At 36.1% G+C, this 15,398-nt stretch overlaps 1 protein-coding gene across 1 annotated transcript; it reads right to left on the bottom strand.

Moving 5' to 3' along the window:
• NUCB2 (nucleobindin 2) lies at nt 1-15,105 on the bottom strand. The gene is made up of 12 exons (XM_010084293.1): nt 14,962-15,105; nt 14,154-14,261; nt 12,609-12,735; nt 9,169-9,272; nt 7,380-7,565; nt 6,646-6,736; nt 5,101-5,159; nt 3,492-3,584; nt 2,357-2,446; nt 1,617-1,787; nt 1,203-1,284; nt 1-148 (listed from the first exon to the last, which is right to left on the bottom strand). Exons 1-12 carry the CDS (start codon nt 15,103-15,105, stop codon nt 36-38), a joined length of 1,368 nt encoding a protein of 455 aa, XP_010082595.1. The 3' UTR covers nt 1-35.
• Nucleotides 15,106-15,398: the final 293 nt, after the last annotated feature.

Raw genomic sequence — 15,398 nt, forward strand, 5'->3', positions numbered from 1 at the left:
ATAATAAAGATGCTATAAAGTTGAGGCACGAGTGGTTAAGGATGAACTTCATCAGTTCTAACAGCTGGTTCTTGGACATGTCCTGGTGGTAAAGGCTGATCACCTCCTGCAGGATGTTTTGGTGCATCTCCAACTTTGTGTTCCCCAGCTGTAAAACAAGAATAAAACAATCTGAAACTTCTCAAATAAATTGGCCCCAAGTGTGAAAAGTCTCTAAAGGAAAGCTTCTAGTGTAGGGTCAATCAAACAAAACCAGCTGTTTTTTGGTTTGTAAGTGGAATGAAGAATTTTGTATGTGACTAACAATGAAATCTGGTTGAGATTACCCAATAGATTGCATTATTATAATATCCAGAGTTTCTTCTTAGATTACTAGTCATTTTTGTTTTCTTTGAAACACTTTTACTTACATAAGACATTGGTTCTTTGGAGATTGTTCCTTCTGAAATATATCATGTGTTTATGAAACCTTTAATCCCAATGCAGGATGACTTTTAAGGTCCCTTCCAACCCAAACCATTCTATGATTCTAAGTTATCACTGCAGATGCTATTGATGATGTATGTAGCAGATGAAGATGCCATTGCAAATGGCACTGCAGATTCAAATACCATTGCAAAAACTATTGCACTTGCTTCTCTATTTAACTTCTCACTGTGTCAACAATACTTACAACATTCTGCCTTTGCCTACCTTTGAATAATATAAATTTTCACAGTTTGCTGATGATTTCAGAACTTGCAGCTGCATTTTCATGTTTTTTTTTTTCCTTAAATTACCCTTAGTAGCTCTGGTGACCTATAGATTAGAAATATTGTCTACTTGAGGCTGGTAATGCAGCCATGGAACATAAGACAGACGTGGTCATTTGTATGTCTCTCTTCTTCTCTGGATGCTCAAATCCTAGATAACAATATTTTTAGACTGATAGTTATATCACAATCCTCTATTTGGTGCCTTGAGTTAAAACTCTGTTTTGTTTTGGTTTGGTTTTTTTAACCACAGACTTAAAAGCACTGAGATTTCAGGAATACTTTAGAAGAGTTCCATAATTCCCTCTTAAAGACAGTTGAGTGAACCTCTCTACAAAGATAATTAAAACCACATTATGTTAACAGTCTCAACAGAAAATACAATTTTAATGACTTTTATATTGGAGCTCTTATTTTAAAGGTTGTGTAGCTACACAGAAAGATACATACGGGGTTGGAATTTCAGTTCTCCAGCTGGTCCCGCAGGAGGATTTCCTTGCTGTAGTTTCTTCTGTTCCATCTGTTTTACGACCTGGTGAAAAATAATATACCACAGTTGAAAAACTTAAATCTGTCAACCTCCTCTGATGTGCCATAAATTAATACACTTAAAACAAATTTTGCAGTCATTATGTACAGTCTTTGCTAATGGATATACTACTGAGTTGAGATGCTTGCACTGTTTGCTGTAATCCTGAATAACAGATTATGTTTTGCTGTGGTACCATTAGTTTAGAATTCAGCTGGGACTCATATGAGAAATCAAGGTGAAGAATGCTCCAGAGTTATGGATTGTCATGAGCCATCACACATGCAAGGACACAGAAAAGGAAAATTAAAAAAATCCTGTTCTCATAAGTGTACCTGCTGAAGCTCTTGCTTCTGAGCCTGAAGCTGGTCGTGCTGCCTCTGTAGCTCTTCCTTCTGCTTCTGAAGATCTTCTGCCTTCTTTCTAAGTTCATCTTCTTGCTGAGAAATATGACTTTCAAATTCCTTCAGTTCGTCCTCAGTGAAGAGCTGCTGTTGATCTAGTGTCTGCAAGAAAATACATACAAATGTGCATACCTAGCCAGGAATGCATATGTACTTTTACTGTTTTACCACTGAAATTATTATTAGCTGAATTATATAGTTTACTAAACAACCCTCAGAATTTTCATCAAAGTACTCATACACAACACTATAAAGGGTTAGCACGCTCACTGTAAGAAATGGCAAAATATCCATTCCTCAGCTATTTTCTCAGCAAAATTCTACTACAGATTTACAGGTAGGTGAAAAAACTCCTGGCTTCCAACTGAGCTCTGATATTCCCTTTAAAGTGATCCAAAACCAAAATGTCCACTTTCTGTCTGAAAAGCATGTGGAAAAAGCTCTTCTAGAATCCACAGGGTGGCGCAAGACCTTTTCTGTTTGTGTGTGGACCATGAAGATTACATCTGCATTATATTACCTGCTGCATGCTGTACATTACATTGTGCTAAGGCGCTTAACCACACACATACCAAAGCAGAACTGAAAAAAAGAAAAGGTCAGACATATGCCATTTGGTTTCCTGGTTAGAGTGAGGGTAATAGTACAGTATGTTGCACTTGGCTCATTACCTCCCAGCTATCTGGCTCCAAAAATTCTTTTTTCTCTGTAGCTCGCAGGAACTCTTCCAAAGTCACTAGCCGGTCCTTGTTGATGTCAACCTATTTGAAGCAAAAAATTAAACTCAACCTAAAGGACAGGTTTTGGTGGGGCTAATGTTTAATCCCATTATGCAAGTATCTTAAAATATAAAAAATTTATTTTTAAACTGTCCCATTTTCAAGGGAGTACCTGACACATCTTCTGAAAACTTCTCTCTCACAAGCTTATATAGCTAAAGAAAAATTGAAATAAATAGTAACTCCTCACATTTTACTTCAAAATTCATTGGCTTTATTGGAAACATTACTTGTGGTTACAGTCCAAACACAAACAGTGGCATGCTTGATTTTTTTGAGAAAAATATTTTGTAGCTTTCTGGTAATAATTTTCTAACTGTGAGTCAGAGTAATCTCCACTGTTGGATGGGGAGGTTTTAAAATATCAAAAAAAACCCCAACTGAATTGTGTCAGAATCCTTTAAGGGAAAGGGAGGAAATGCTTCCCTCTATGACTAACAGGAGACCAGGCTTGCTCTGTTCCTCAAGCTTAAGGAATACAGTTGAATACAGAAAAGATATGAGTGAAAAACATGGTGGTTCAAAACATCCTCTTCCCTTTCCTGTCTCTTGAGCTGAAAACCTACCAGAACTGGTAAAGGTATTCACTGTCATAGGTGATACTTTGAGCTCTGCGCCCTCTTCTGAAGGGACAAAAGTGAGCTTCATGAAAGAAGACCTTGCTCTGCTCCCTCTTTTCACACCTAAATCTTACCCATTTGCCAAGTGCAAAAGCACATTTAGAGTCTTCCCTGCTTGACACAAAATTCACAAGGAATTTCTATTGAATCTCAGTATCTGCAAAATATGAAGGCTACTGCACAAGCACTGCACTGGAACTTCTTAAATAAAAACTATTCAGCAGGCATTTACATCAGAATAGGGGGACAGGGCTTGAGAACTGTAACTTTCTGTGAATCCCATCACAAACAGCATTCAGTGTGACAGGTTGTCCCTTTCTGCTGTACTTGGACAACACTTCATGTTAGGGGGACTGTTTCTTGAACATAGAAGGAAATCAGCAACTCTACTGAACATCAGTCCCTACCTCATTCATTACATGTTCTCTCATTCTCAGCCTTTCTTCTTCCATTTCAACCATGTCATCCTCTTCATTTTTGGGATCATAAACTTTTTCTAGCTGAAATTCAAAATTAGCAAATGTTAGTTTGGAGAAAGGGCTGCTCGTTCAAATGACAGCATATTTCGAACGGCAGCACAAGATGTTGGTAAAAACACGAGTTCACCATTTTTCCAATAGAGTGAGAGTGTGTGTGTGTATAATTCTCCTCTTTTAGCATAGTATTTAAGCAACAAGTGAGCCTTTCATCGCTAAGAATGAAGTTTTCAGTTAATTCATGTGGTCTGTTGTAATTCAGTGTTGTGGACGTTACAATAAAATTGACGTCGGCATGCACAGTCTGATCCTACATTTGATTCAAAGCAGCAGAGTTTCCATGTGGTTTCTGGAACAGGAGAGAGTAGTTTTTTTACCACAGCATGCAGCTGACCCTGCAAGAGTTCAGGATATCACGAGACAAATTGAGTGCTTAATTTAATAGTCCACTTCTCTTCTTGCACAATGTCTTTCTGGTGAGTTCATGCTTATTTGCTTCTACTTAGTCATTCAGCTTTGCTTGCTTAGCCATAGGTAATTTTAGGGCCCCAACTATTTGTTTTTAAACTACAAAACTGCAAAATGGTGGAACATATCTGGCAAAAAAGACTGCCATATATTGTCATTGTATTAGAGGGGATTATGGCAAAGTATTATTAGAAATCTGTATTTGCAAATTTAATTTCTTCAAAAATTTACAGTAAGTTTGAATTCATATGCTTTTATATATGCTATATAGCACATTTCCTCCCGAACTCACAAAATCTATTAAAAAATTCTAAGACTAGATATTGACAGCTATAGTACTGAATCTCTGAATGGGAAGTTGAGGGGTTTTTTTTCTGCTATACTAAAACAGGACCTCCTCAAAAACAGACCAAGGTCCTTTGTTTATTCATTGATTCTGCAATTTCCAGCATGTAGAATTTCAGTATATTGCTATTATTACCTCTCTGGGAGACAAAGAAGTGTTAGTATTTGCATTTTCACAAACAAACCAAGGCTTAAAGAAACTAAAAGCCTGTCTGCCTTATCAGATGTACATGTGCTCCACACTAGCTAAATAGAAAATATGTGACATTTCTGTAGCCACTTCCACAACATGTTGTCTTTCAGCCGATCTGCACGAGTGTGACCCTTTTTCTCTCAGCAAGTCCTATGACTTGTTGATTAGCACTAAATGAGCACAGCTATCCAGCTTCAGAACCTCTCCCAGGCTGCATCTAGCCAGACTAGGAGAGCAGCTATCTGCACTGCAATTTATACGGGTATAGCGAAACTGCAGATTAATTATAAAATCTCAAACAAGCCTGTGGCAGAGAAATACATGAGCACTAGATCTCTGGTGTCTGAATCCTATGCTTCAACTGCCTTATTTTCCCTGCTAATATGTTTTTACACTTTTGTAGAAACATTAAGGATGCACAAAACTTGGCATGAATACTATAATTTGTAGTCCAATGCCCCCAGATATACTTGGAAAAAATACAGAGATCCCTATAACTATTTACTGAAACAAGTTTCTGAACTTTTTTTTTACCTCTTTAGTAAATAGGGCTTCTAGTTCTTGCTCATCCAGGAAACCATCATTATTGACATCTACAAAAACACGTGTTAAAAATACAAGTTGAGTATGTACAGAAAGTAATAATACACATAATAGTTCTCCATGAGTTAAGTAAGTACCAGCATACACATCTTGCGTATGAAAAACCTCATTTAATGAGATGGTAGTTACATAGGTAATTTTTTCTGTGCCATTTTTCGCTGGTTGGATAAGTCTGGAGCAATCTCCCTACTTCTTAGATTAGCAAACTGAAATAGGTCACAACAAGATTGCGCAGCGTTCAATTGCCAAAAAATACTGCTGAGAACAAGTTGTCCCAATTTAACAGCTAAATTTGTAAACAGATTCAGCAGTAACAAACATCTCTAAAAAAACTCTAACCAACATTTTGACTCTCCAAAAAAAAGTGAAAATCTATATAAATATGCAGCACTTGAGATCGCTGTAAATGGCCTTTCATGACAAATGCAAAGAGTAGAATACTTGATAACTAACAATCCATCTTTCATCCTACATTCTACTTTGAATAGTACTATTCAATATACTACCTCTGAAATTGAAAGACAATGTCTACTTCAAATAAGTGCTATTATGTAATATGTTTGTTTAACTGCTTCAAATTTTTTTATATACTAAGCTCTAAGGCAAAGATTATTTCAACTATTTCTGTTTTGGTAAGATTGGCACAAAAAAGCTGCCCAAAAATTTCAGAAAATTATCTTTCAAGATCTCTTTCTAGAAAGAATAAGGTTTAATAACTATAATACATATATATTTTATAAACCAACATAAAAGTTCCAGAATCAAGCTAGAATACTTTTCTTCAGTTAAATTTATCATCTTTGGGATCAGCCGAATTCAGCCCTTCACAGACCAGTGCAGGCAGGATCTGCTTAAGGATACTTTATTATGAAGCATTCAACAATGTCGGAATATAATGTTACATATTTATATAATCATATTTAAAGCAAAATGCCCATTGAGATGCATCCTCATCTCTGCTACTATTTTACTGTTTCCAGCTGCACGCTACTCAGAAATACAGAGGCAGGACTGGGGGGCATTTTGGATTTTGCTTTATTAAGGGAATCTTGAAACTTCTGAAGAGGCTTGGCACTTCTGTGACCATTCCAAATATAAAGTGTGTCTGGCACTTATCTGCAGAGATGATGAGAAAGCAGGTTTTCCCACACACACCTCTGAGGATTTATTCCTAGTACATAGTATGTTAAGCAAAGTTATAGAGATGGACAGCCCTGTAAGTACCCTTTCTTCCCTGAGAAATCACTAGTGGTTATTGGCTGTATTATTTTATGATCATAAACTCTGTTTTCAACTTTTAAACACCATTTAAAATTTTGCAGTAAACTTAAAAACAATAATGTAAGTATTTTCTCCTCTACAGTCTTCAGATTCATCCAAATTGCTTGAGGTGTAAGACTTAAGACAAATTTGCCCTCAGCAGAAGATAACAGAAAGTCATTTCACTTGTTCATTAAATTAAAGTAAACCTCTTACCGTGTAATTTGAAAAATGTTTTGGGGTCAAATTCATTAGGATCTAGTCCATCTGCTTCTTCCCACACCTCTTTCAGTTGATCTTTGCTTCCCTATAGATTGGTTACAAAGAAAACTATTCAAAAGATGATTAAGTGTAATTTTTTTGCATTACTTTTGCATTATAGTTTCTCTGACACGTTTTATTTTCTGATTAGTCATGTTGCAAATGCAATCAATGGAATTTTCTTTAATTCCCTTTTGGTCAAGTCTAACACTTTCGTTACACAAAAAGGCCCAGGGAAGGAGGGAGTGTCAAGGAAATGCATACCGTGTGGAAAGGAACACAATAATCAGTCATGGCCACACAGACTCATCTAGAAATAATAGCTGAAGGGAGTTCAATTGGTTTGCTTTTTCTATAGGAAATGGTGCTCTGATGCAGTTCCTTGCAGGCCAGGCACACCAATAAGGCATCCCTACAGTATTGAACACCATTCTGGCATCTTCCTCGTTGAGTTCTAGCTTCTTTGCAAAGAACAATTCTGCTAGAAAATAGCATACTTATAGAGAAAAAATGGGGGTATGTATAGTGGTTTTGTAATGCTCTCAGCACTGTTCCCACACTCTGCTCCCATGTCAATGAGAAGGGGCAAGTGCTGAGAACAAACAAGATACAGCCTTCTCTCTATTAGCTTTTTCCCTCTGGAAAGGAAAGCTTCCACCCAATCATGTACGAATGGACTGTGGCCTTACAGGATGGTGAACTTTAGGGTGTTCTCCATGTTTCTTCTTCATCTCCTCAAATTTGGATTCTTCTCTCTGCCTCTTTTCTTCATCCAGTGTTTTCAAATACTCTCTCCTCTCATGTTCTTTCATCATCTCATATTTCTTAAACTCCTCATGGCGGGTCTTATCGTAGTTTTCCAGGTCACTTGTAGCCTAAAACATCAATACATGTAGACATGTGATTATGCCACAGGATTATGTTAACACATGTAATATTAAAAACACTGTATTGTTCAGACCCGTGGGCAAGGTTGTCTGTATTGACCTTCTCCTTTTAAACATGAGGAAGGCTAGTTGAAGGCTTCCTTTCACATTACAGTGATGCAGAAACATCTCTCCTCACTTCATTATTTTCACAGAAATTAATTTGCAAGAGTTCAACTGCTAGACAATTTTTGCGACTACACAGTACTGTAAGAAAGCATCAAGGTGTCCCTTCTCATCCATTAGTAATAAATTGACTCAAGTAAGTCTCATACTAATTAAGCACACCTTCAAATAGTATCATTACCTCGATTATTTCAGAATAAGAACATTTGTAGCTTATCCTACAGTTTAATGAAAAAAATGCCTTCATTAATCATGGGAGTTGGTTTCCAGTAGCTTAATAAAGATTAAATTTAAAAATATATATATAGAGTAAGGGTGTGAGGGGAGAATTTCTGACTAATATAGAGTTTAGAGATGTATCGCTTTCAGACAGCTCAAGGTATTAAAGGATATTTTGGTAGTGCTTTTCAAAGTAACATGTTTATACCTGATATAGTCTCTTCCACTATCTACGTTTTAGTTTTCGCGCTCCCTGTACCTTTTCAAAAACAATTCCAAAGCAGAGAGCCCCTAAAATGCCCATAACACTCTGTCAATATCTCAGCTGAGAAATGAGAAGACAAAAAAAAAAAAGGGGGGAAGAATTGCCCTGTTGAGGATGTGCTTCTCCTAGACAACCAGTATTTTCTCAGAAGTGATGGCAAGAAAATTTTTTAATACTTATATAAAAAAAAAATTTACTGAAAATTGACATAAAATTTTCCAAAATTCACAAAAATTACAGAAAACTTAAAATATACCTTACCTTTCAATTTATTTTGAAAATACCAAACCTGTAAAATTATCATGTCAGACATGCAGTGCTCTCTAAAGCATATCTGAGATTAAAGTCTTTTTTCCCCCTTGGGAAGTACCCTTGTTCGAGCAGTTGAAGAACGCCATGCCATGCTTAGCTTAACTGCATCCTCTGAGTCTGCTAAATAGACACTGAATGCCATGCCCAGCATATGCAATTTCTAATATTGCTATCTTAAACTCAGCTGTGGCTTTGCAGCTTGATGCATATATAATAGATCCCAAAATTAAAATGGCTAGTTCAGGGATGATTCATTATGCCATTCCGTGGGACACTGAAATAATTTAAAAATAGAAATCAGAAAATACACTTGGGGAAAAATGTACCCCTATCAAAACTGTATTTAATTTAAAGGCTCCCAGAAAGATGTATTTTATTCCTGAAGCTGTTTGTACCAGCACATGAATGCAAGTTCTGTTAAGATGCCACTCCAAAATTTAAGGGCTCTTTAGCATAATGCACACTGACAACAGTTTTCAAGTGTGCGATGGAGACAACCAACTTTTCTCTGCAAATTAAAACTGCATGTCATTTATTAAGAAGTGGTATATATAAAAGGATTTGCCTTTACCAGAGAAAAAAGCATAATAATTAACACCAAAAAAACCCCATAGTAAGTTTAGCACTCACTGCTTTGATCAACATATCTAAGTCTTTAGGTTCGAACGTGTCAGGATTCTGATGGTTCAGGTGCTCAAACTGTTTAAGGAGAGCCTGATGGTCTATGCCAGTGTCTGAAAGAACAAGGTACAAAAGTAAAACATTAAAATAAGTCTGAAATCAAGCGAGATTAGGAAGTTAAAAACTTTCATATGGGAGCTTGTGCCTTGTAAGTACCTGAGGCTCCCTGAGGACTGGATAATTTTTTCACTGTTGGAGGAAACTACAGCAACACTTCTAAAGTTGCTTTTCCTGAAGGAGATCTGCACACTAGATAGCAATTTGCACGATATTCCTTCTGATGTGCCAGTGTTGCATTGCACACAAAAATTTAACATGCACAAATTAAGGCTTGTGTTTCAGCAAGGAAAAGTACAATCTACTTGAGCTTCACAAACAAAGAAAAACATTTTATTCTCCTTTATATAAATTAGATAGTTGAAGTTACATGCAGTACCAAAGCTAACAACTTGCATCTTTTTCCTGAACTGTAAAAAGTCTGACTCTTCCATTGCCCTGTATATTTTGCAAATGACTTATATCTGGACAAAGATGTATGAACAATATGGTGTAAAATTATACCAAATCAGGTAAGCAGATATTCAAATTTAGTTTGTGCAAAACGAGAAGTGCAAGACAGTGGAGAGTCAGGTCCTGTGTCTGAAAGCTGCAAATATTTCTCTCTTCCTTATTGACCCAACAATATCAATACACAATGCGCTAACAACAAAACACATTTCTACAACTGGCTTTTCTAGCTGTTACCATGGTTTCTGACCACTAATGCTAGATAATAATGCTATCTTAAGCAGCATACACTTTGATATGTTATGTATAATAATTTTGATCTTTTACTAGATGGCTTAGCAAACAATATTTTATTTGCTTAAAAAAAAAAAGGAAAACACGATTTTGAACATGTTATTCTTTAGCAAACTATCATCTTACACTCAATGCTGTGTTTGTATTATCACAAAACAGCAAACACTGGCTGAGGAAGATTTCAACCATCACTCCTCCCTGGAGAGATCATAATTTCTGTTGAAATATATGCACCCTAGCCTGTTTTTGAAACACTTTTAAAAGTGTAATAACAGGCTTAAAAAAAACCAAACAAAACAAACAAAAAACCAGCTCCCAAACCCATTTTCCTCTATTTCTTATATTTATGGGAAAAGACTCATTCTATTTGACAGTATTTATTTGCCACATTACTGTATGAACTGAGACCCAAACCCTAACATTCTTCTGTCCTGTACTGATCAGTCTAGTAGAATCTTGAAAATGTTTAAAAACACATCTCGATCAGGACTGAATATATTCAGAATATTATCTCAAATTTGTGGGTTTTCTTTTTTAAAGCTGATCCATCTGAAAGGGAAGAAAACAGCGGGTTTTGTGGGCTTTTTTTTTCTTTTTCTAGATCAGATAGAACACTAAGATATTAAGTGGTGTTATAGTGAAAAGATTAACAGAACAAATAAAAGGAAATCAAAGAGCTCTGCCTGCTGTTACTACAGAATGCTCTTTTGTACATGTTCCAAGGTGTTGCTTACGTGTACAGATGCACCTGTATTCTACAGATAACCTGGCCATACTTCTTGTATGTGATGTGAAATACTCACTGGCAGGGCTGACTATAAACTTGACAAAATGTTTTCCCACTCTTGATGTTTTCAAATCTTAGTAGTTATCTGAATATTTTGAACTGGAATAATCTGTTCTTGTTCTTTCCCAAATGTAAGATCTTAGACTGTAATAGATCTGATCTGCTGGGGGGAATTATTTTTCTAAAGCATGTTCTTAGTTACTCTTGATTTATTGAAGTAGAGATGGCTAGAAGTAATCAGTCCATTTAAGCATGAAAAATTTTCAAAATACACAAAATTACTATGGACACAATCAATATCATCAGCTGCTGTCAACTAGCTCACTGTGAGTGTCACCGTGATGTCACTGGACCGCTTGCCTGCAATAAGAGCATGAGATCGGGCTCTTGGCAGCTAAAGAGCTGCCTGAGGAGGATGAACATGGGGTCTGGCAGGTATGTGAGGCAACGCACTGAATCCCGTGGAGGAGCTACCGCTGGTCTGCACTGTCTAGCTACCAGGGACCTGTATTTTATATAGACTAGAACCTTCATTAAAAGAAAGCAAAGGACAGAAAGGTGATCTGACACCCTCAGCCAACTCTGTATTATTATTAATTAATTATACTATGGTAGCACCTAAAGACTTCATTGGAAAGGTACTACACTGTAAATATCTTTTCCCCCCAAATTACTCTGATGCTCTCCTGACTCTAGTAACATCCCCATGAACACATATTTGCACATGCATACTTCTGCAGTCCACTTGCAACCTCTAAATTCAGTTTAGCCCAGAAGACAGATCCCCTTATTCTTGGATTATTTTAAACTGATACACTACCTGTTCAATTCAGTGAGATCCCTCCCCATAACTTGCAAAGGTTTTTAATAATAAAATAATCTTCATAGGTAAATTAAGCCCTTTTTATTAGAGCTTCTTTGTGAAAAACAGCAGTTCAGAAACAAGATGATGTAGTCTACCATTAGGATCTTTGTTTATGAGCAACTAATTATCTTTGAAAATAAACTACTAATGAGAAATTTACAGAATGAGTTCTAAATGCAAACTTTAAAAATTATTCAGTAATAAGAAATAAAAAGGGATAGGACCATTTCCCACACAAACATACTGTAACCAGAATAATTAGAAACCTGTACACTTTGTTCACTGCAAGAAATTTGCCTGAGTTTGGAATGCATTGCAATGAAATTAGCAATTGAGAAAATTCCTATTTCATTAGCAATTAAGAAAATACTACAGAGAATTTTTTTTTTCACTCCAAATGTTTTTATTCAGGTGCTTAAAACTGCCCCCAAAATAAGAAAAATAATCTTCTAAACTGAAATGTTTAATGTTTGTTATAAACTTGTACAATAACTCCAATTGGCTGAAAGGGGGCTTAAAAAGAGGAAAAAATAAAACCTTTGTGTTAACTGACTTAAAAAAAAAAAAAATTTCTACCCCCTAAAGACATGAAATGCTATGTCATGTTATATTCCTACACATAGTCCTACTATGTTACTAGTTCCCAGTGAGTAATATATAAATTAATGCATTATAAAAAGAGGGTGAAAAAGGATTAGAAGTATCTGAAAAATCCACTGCCAGAATCACGTTTAGTTATTTATAAAATACAGATGGCTTTTCACTTCTCCCCAGTTTCCTATAAGGATGGGTCTTCACTGGCCCTAGGCCAGCTCAGAAAGGACACTCAGCTTACAGTCGCGATTGTTGACAACAAAGCATTAACTGGTGGACTTCAGGCACCTCTCCAACACAGTCCCATCTGTTAACTCACCTACTTAAATTTTGCACTCTTACCTTGAACAGAATCCATTTTAGCTTTAATTAACATTCTTAATCTTGCCACCTCTTGTCTTTTCAGTTCATCCAGCCGTGTTCTCACGTGGTGGCTTACTAAATCAAGTTCTCTGCTTAGTTTTCCACTCTGTCAAAAATCAAAAGTATAAAAACTAGAAGAAAGTAGCCTTTAGGAGTCCCATTAGACATGAGCTGCAAGACAGCAGACTAGTAGCAGTCTTTGGCAATACCGTAGCCCACACTGTAAGAATCTCAAATTTTTTTCAAAGAGCAGATTCAAATTTTTTTTAAGCCCATGGTTACAGAAACAGAGAGGAATCCTAAAAGCTTTCTGAAAAGAAAATTTGTAAGTATCTTGCTCCTCCAAAGGGTAAAAGCAGCAATATCTAATAATGTTTAAGAAGTGACAAATTTCTTGATCAAAGGTTCTCAAATTAGTTCAAAAGAACTGTGAGATGCACACAAAATGCGGTGTTCTTCATCCACTTGATGATGGCTGTAAGACTTGAGAGAAGGTACAAGCACAGCAACAGCCACCAATGTGTATTGCAAGAATATTTATCAGGATCTGGAAATGGACAGTAACCTTCAAGGGTTGCACTACATGTAGCACAGAAGAAAAAGGAGCCAAAAGCTGCCAATAGCAACATGAGGGATTAAAGGAAATGCAAAATGCAGGACCTCCTCTTTAAGTCTATCACTTTAGACTGTTTCCTACCTGTCCCTTGCTGAATTTCTAGCTCATAAAGGGGAATGCAGAACAGCCACCACCTAGAGCCAGGAACTAAAGTAGAAAAGACAAGAACGTGGTGAGGTTTTGGAGAGAGTGCTATGTGGATTGGCACAAAAGAAAGTACAGCAGCAGAAAAAGACAGTCTGCCAACTGACTACCTCTAGCACAACTCAGTTTCCTCAGACTTTAAAATCTTTCTTGTAATCCTCTTCCATGTCATCATATTCATTTGTGATGCACTATCTCAAAAGGCAGATATAGCTCTAAAAGACAGAGGTCTACTCTCTTCCTATATACACTGACTACCTCTAGCACAACTCAGTTTCCTCAGACTTTAAAATCTTTCTTGTAATCCTCTTCCATGTCATCATATTCATTTGTGATGCACTATCTCAAAAGGCAGATATAGCTCTATGTTCAAAACAGTGTTCCAAATTACTCTGCAGGCAACGGCAAGCGAGAACTATGCCTGCAGCTGTTTTGATTTGTATGAAGGTTCACCTACCTGTACAAAGTCTGAAACTGGCTTTTTAGTAGATAGGCAGAAGGCAGAAACTCTGCATTTGAGTATACGTTGTTGGGTGTTTTTTATGCTATGGGATATTCTTTAACAAACAGAAGTTCTGCTGTCCCTTGACTAAAGACAGAAACCTAGTAAGAGTTAAACATCTAAGTAAATAAAAATGAGAGGAAATTTAAGCTCACAAAAATTGAGAGGACCATGAAAAAAAGAAAAGGAAGAAAAAATACAATATACATGGCGCATGATTATGGGTTTCATTAACCTTAATTTAACTCATTTTTGTACCTACCTTTATTTCCTCTATGTCAGCAGTCTGGAGTTTCTCCCTGAAATGCTTATCTGTTTCCAAGACATCTATTACTTGCCTGAGATATTCATCATAATAAAGTCCTGTATCCTTCAAAAAAATAATACGAAATTGAGAAAAGAACCAAATATTTACCAAACATTTAATTTTTATTTAAACAAAATTTAAAAAAAAATTAAAATTAAAATAAATTTTAAAAATTTAAACAGTGATTAAACCAAAACGCAAATCTCAGCAACACAGGCATTATACTCTCTTACATATCTTCATTTTTTCCGATTTGCATCATTGCCCTATAATAACTTATTATGATTCATTTGTTTCAGCAACTGACAAGGAAAAAGTGTTTAGGAATCCATGTCATAGACAAGCATCTGTCATGTTAGTATAGCTTGTTGTTTTTTGTTTTTAAACACAGTGCGATTCATTTATGTTCTATTTGAAATACTGAACTTAAATCATTGAGTGGAATTTCCTAATCCTAATTTCCACAACTGCTTGAAAGAAGCCTCTGTGGAACAGTAAGCAGTTCTTCCCACTGTAAGCTGGGGAATTCCCTCCATGTGCTACCTCACCTTTAGCAGCTTATGGAAAAAAAATAAAAGATAATAAATTTAAATGGAACCTCACCATAGTAGATGGTAGACTGTTTTGACAATACTGGCTAATATTAGTTTCCTTCCTGCAAGTAACTCCAGTAAAGAACATCCATATTTCAGGAAGGGAGTTTGGTACAGCCAGATTACTAACAGTTAAAAATACTTAATTAGATAAATTTCATTACACTTACTGGATTTTCAACCTTCTCTCCGTCTACGTGGCCTTCACTTTTGACTTTTGTCTTATCTATGTCTATAGGTACAGCTTCCAAGGCCATTAGGAGACATGTCATCAACAAGAGACACTGTTGGGGCAGGACAGATAGCCACTTCATCTGAAATGAGACCAAGTCACAAAAATTAACATAAATGATGTTACCATATTCTACTGATTAGAATTTTTTTATGTTCCTACACAGATGTGTGTAATAACCCAGTTCCCACATGTCCTACTGCTCTCAAGGAATACTAAAACTCAAAGAATTAAATATAGCTTTAATTTTTAAAGGTCATTATTACACAAGCATATTTCCTCAGATTATTTTACAGTTGTGTGGCAAATCTAACTTGTACTGTAAATAGTGAGAGGTCTTTAACATGTTGAAGTATTATCGATGAGGATGAATTC

This window comes from Pterocles gutturalis, unplaced genomic scaffold (assembly GCF_000699245.1).
Source record: "Pterocles gutturalis isolate BGI_N339 unplaced genomic scaffold, ASM69924v1 scaffold38620, whole genome shotgun sequence".
In the NCBI taxonomy this organism is placed as follows: domain Eukaryota; kingdom Metazoa; phylum Chordata; class Aves; order Pterocliformes; family Pteroclidae; genus Pterocles; species Pterocles gutturalis.

Excerpts from the sequence above, each read along its gene's own strand:
- NUCB2 (XM_010084293.1), bottom strand. The coding sequence starts at position 15,105 with ATGAAGTGGCTATCTGTCCTGCCCCAACAGTGTCTCTTGTTGATGACA. Across the intron at positions 14,262-14,961 it reads GAGAGAAGGTTGAAAATCCA|GATACAGGACTTTATTATGA; the intron begins GTAAGTGTAATG and ends ATTTTTTTGAAG. Across the intron at positions 6,737-7,379 it reads ACCCTAAAGTTCACCATCCT|GGAAGCAAAGATCAACTGAA; the intron begins GTAAGGCCACAG and ends ACCAATCTATAG.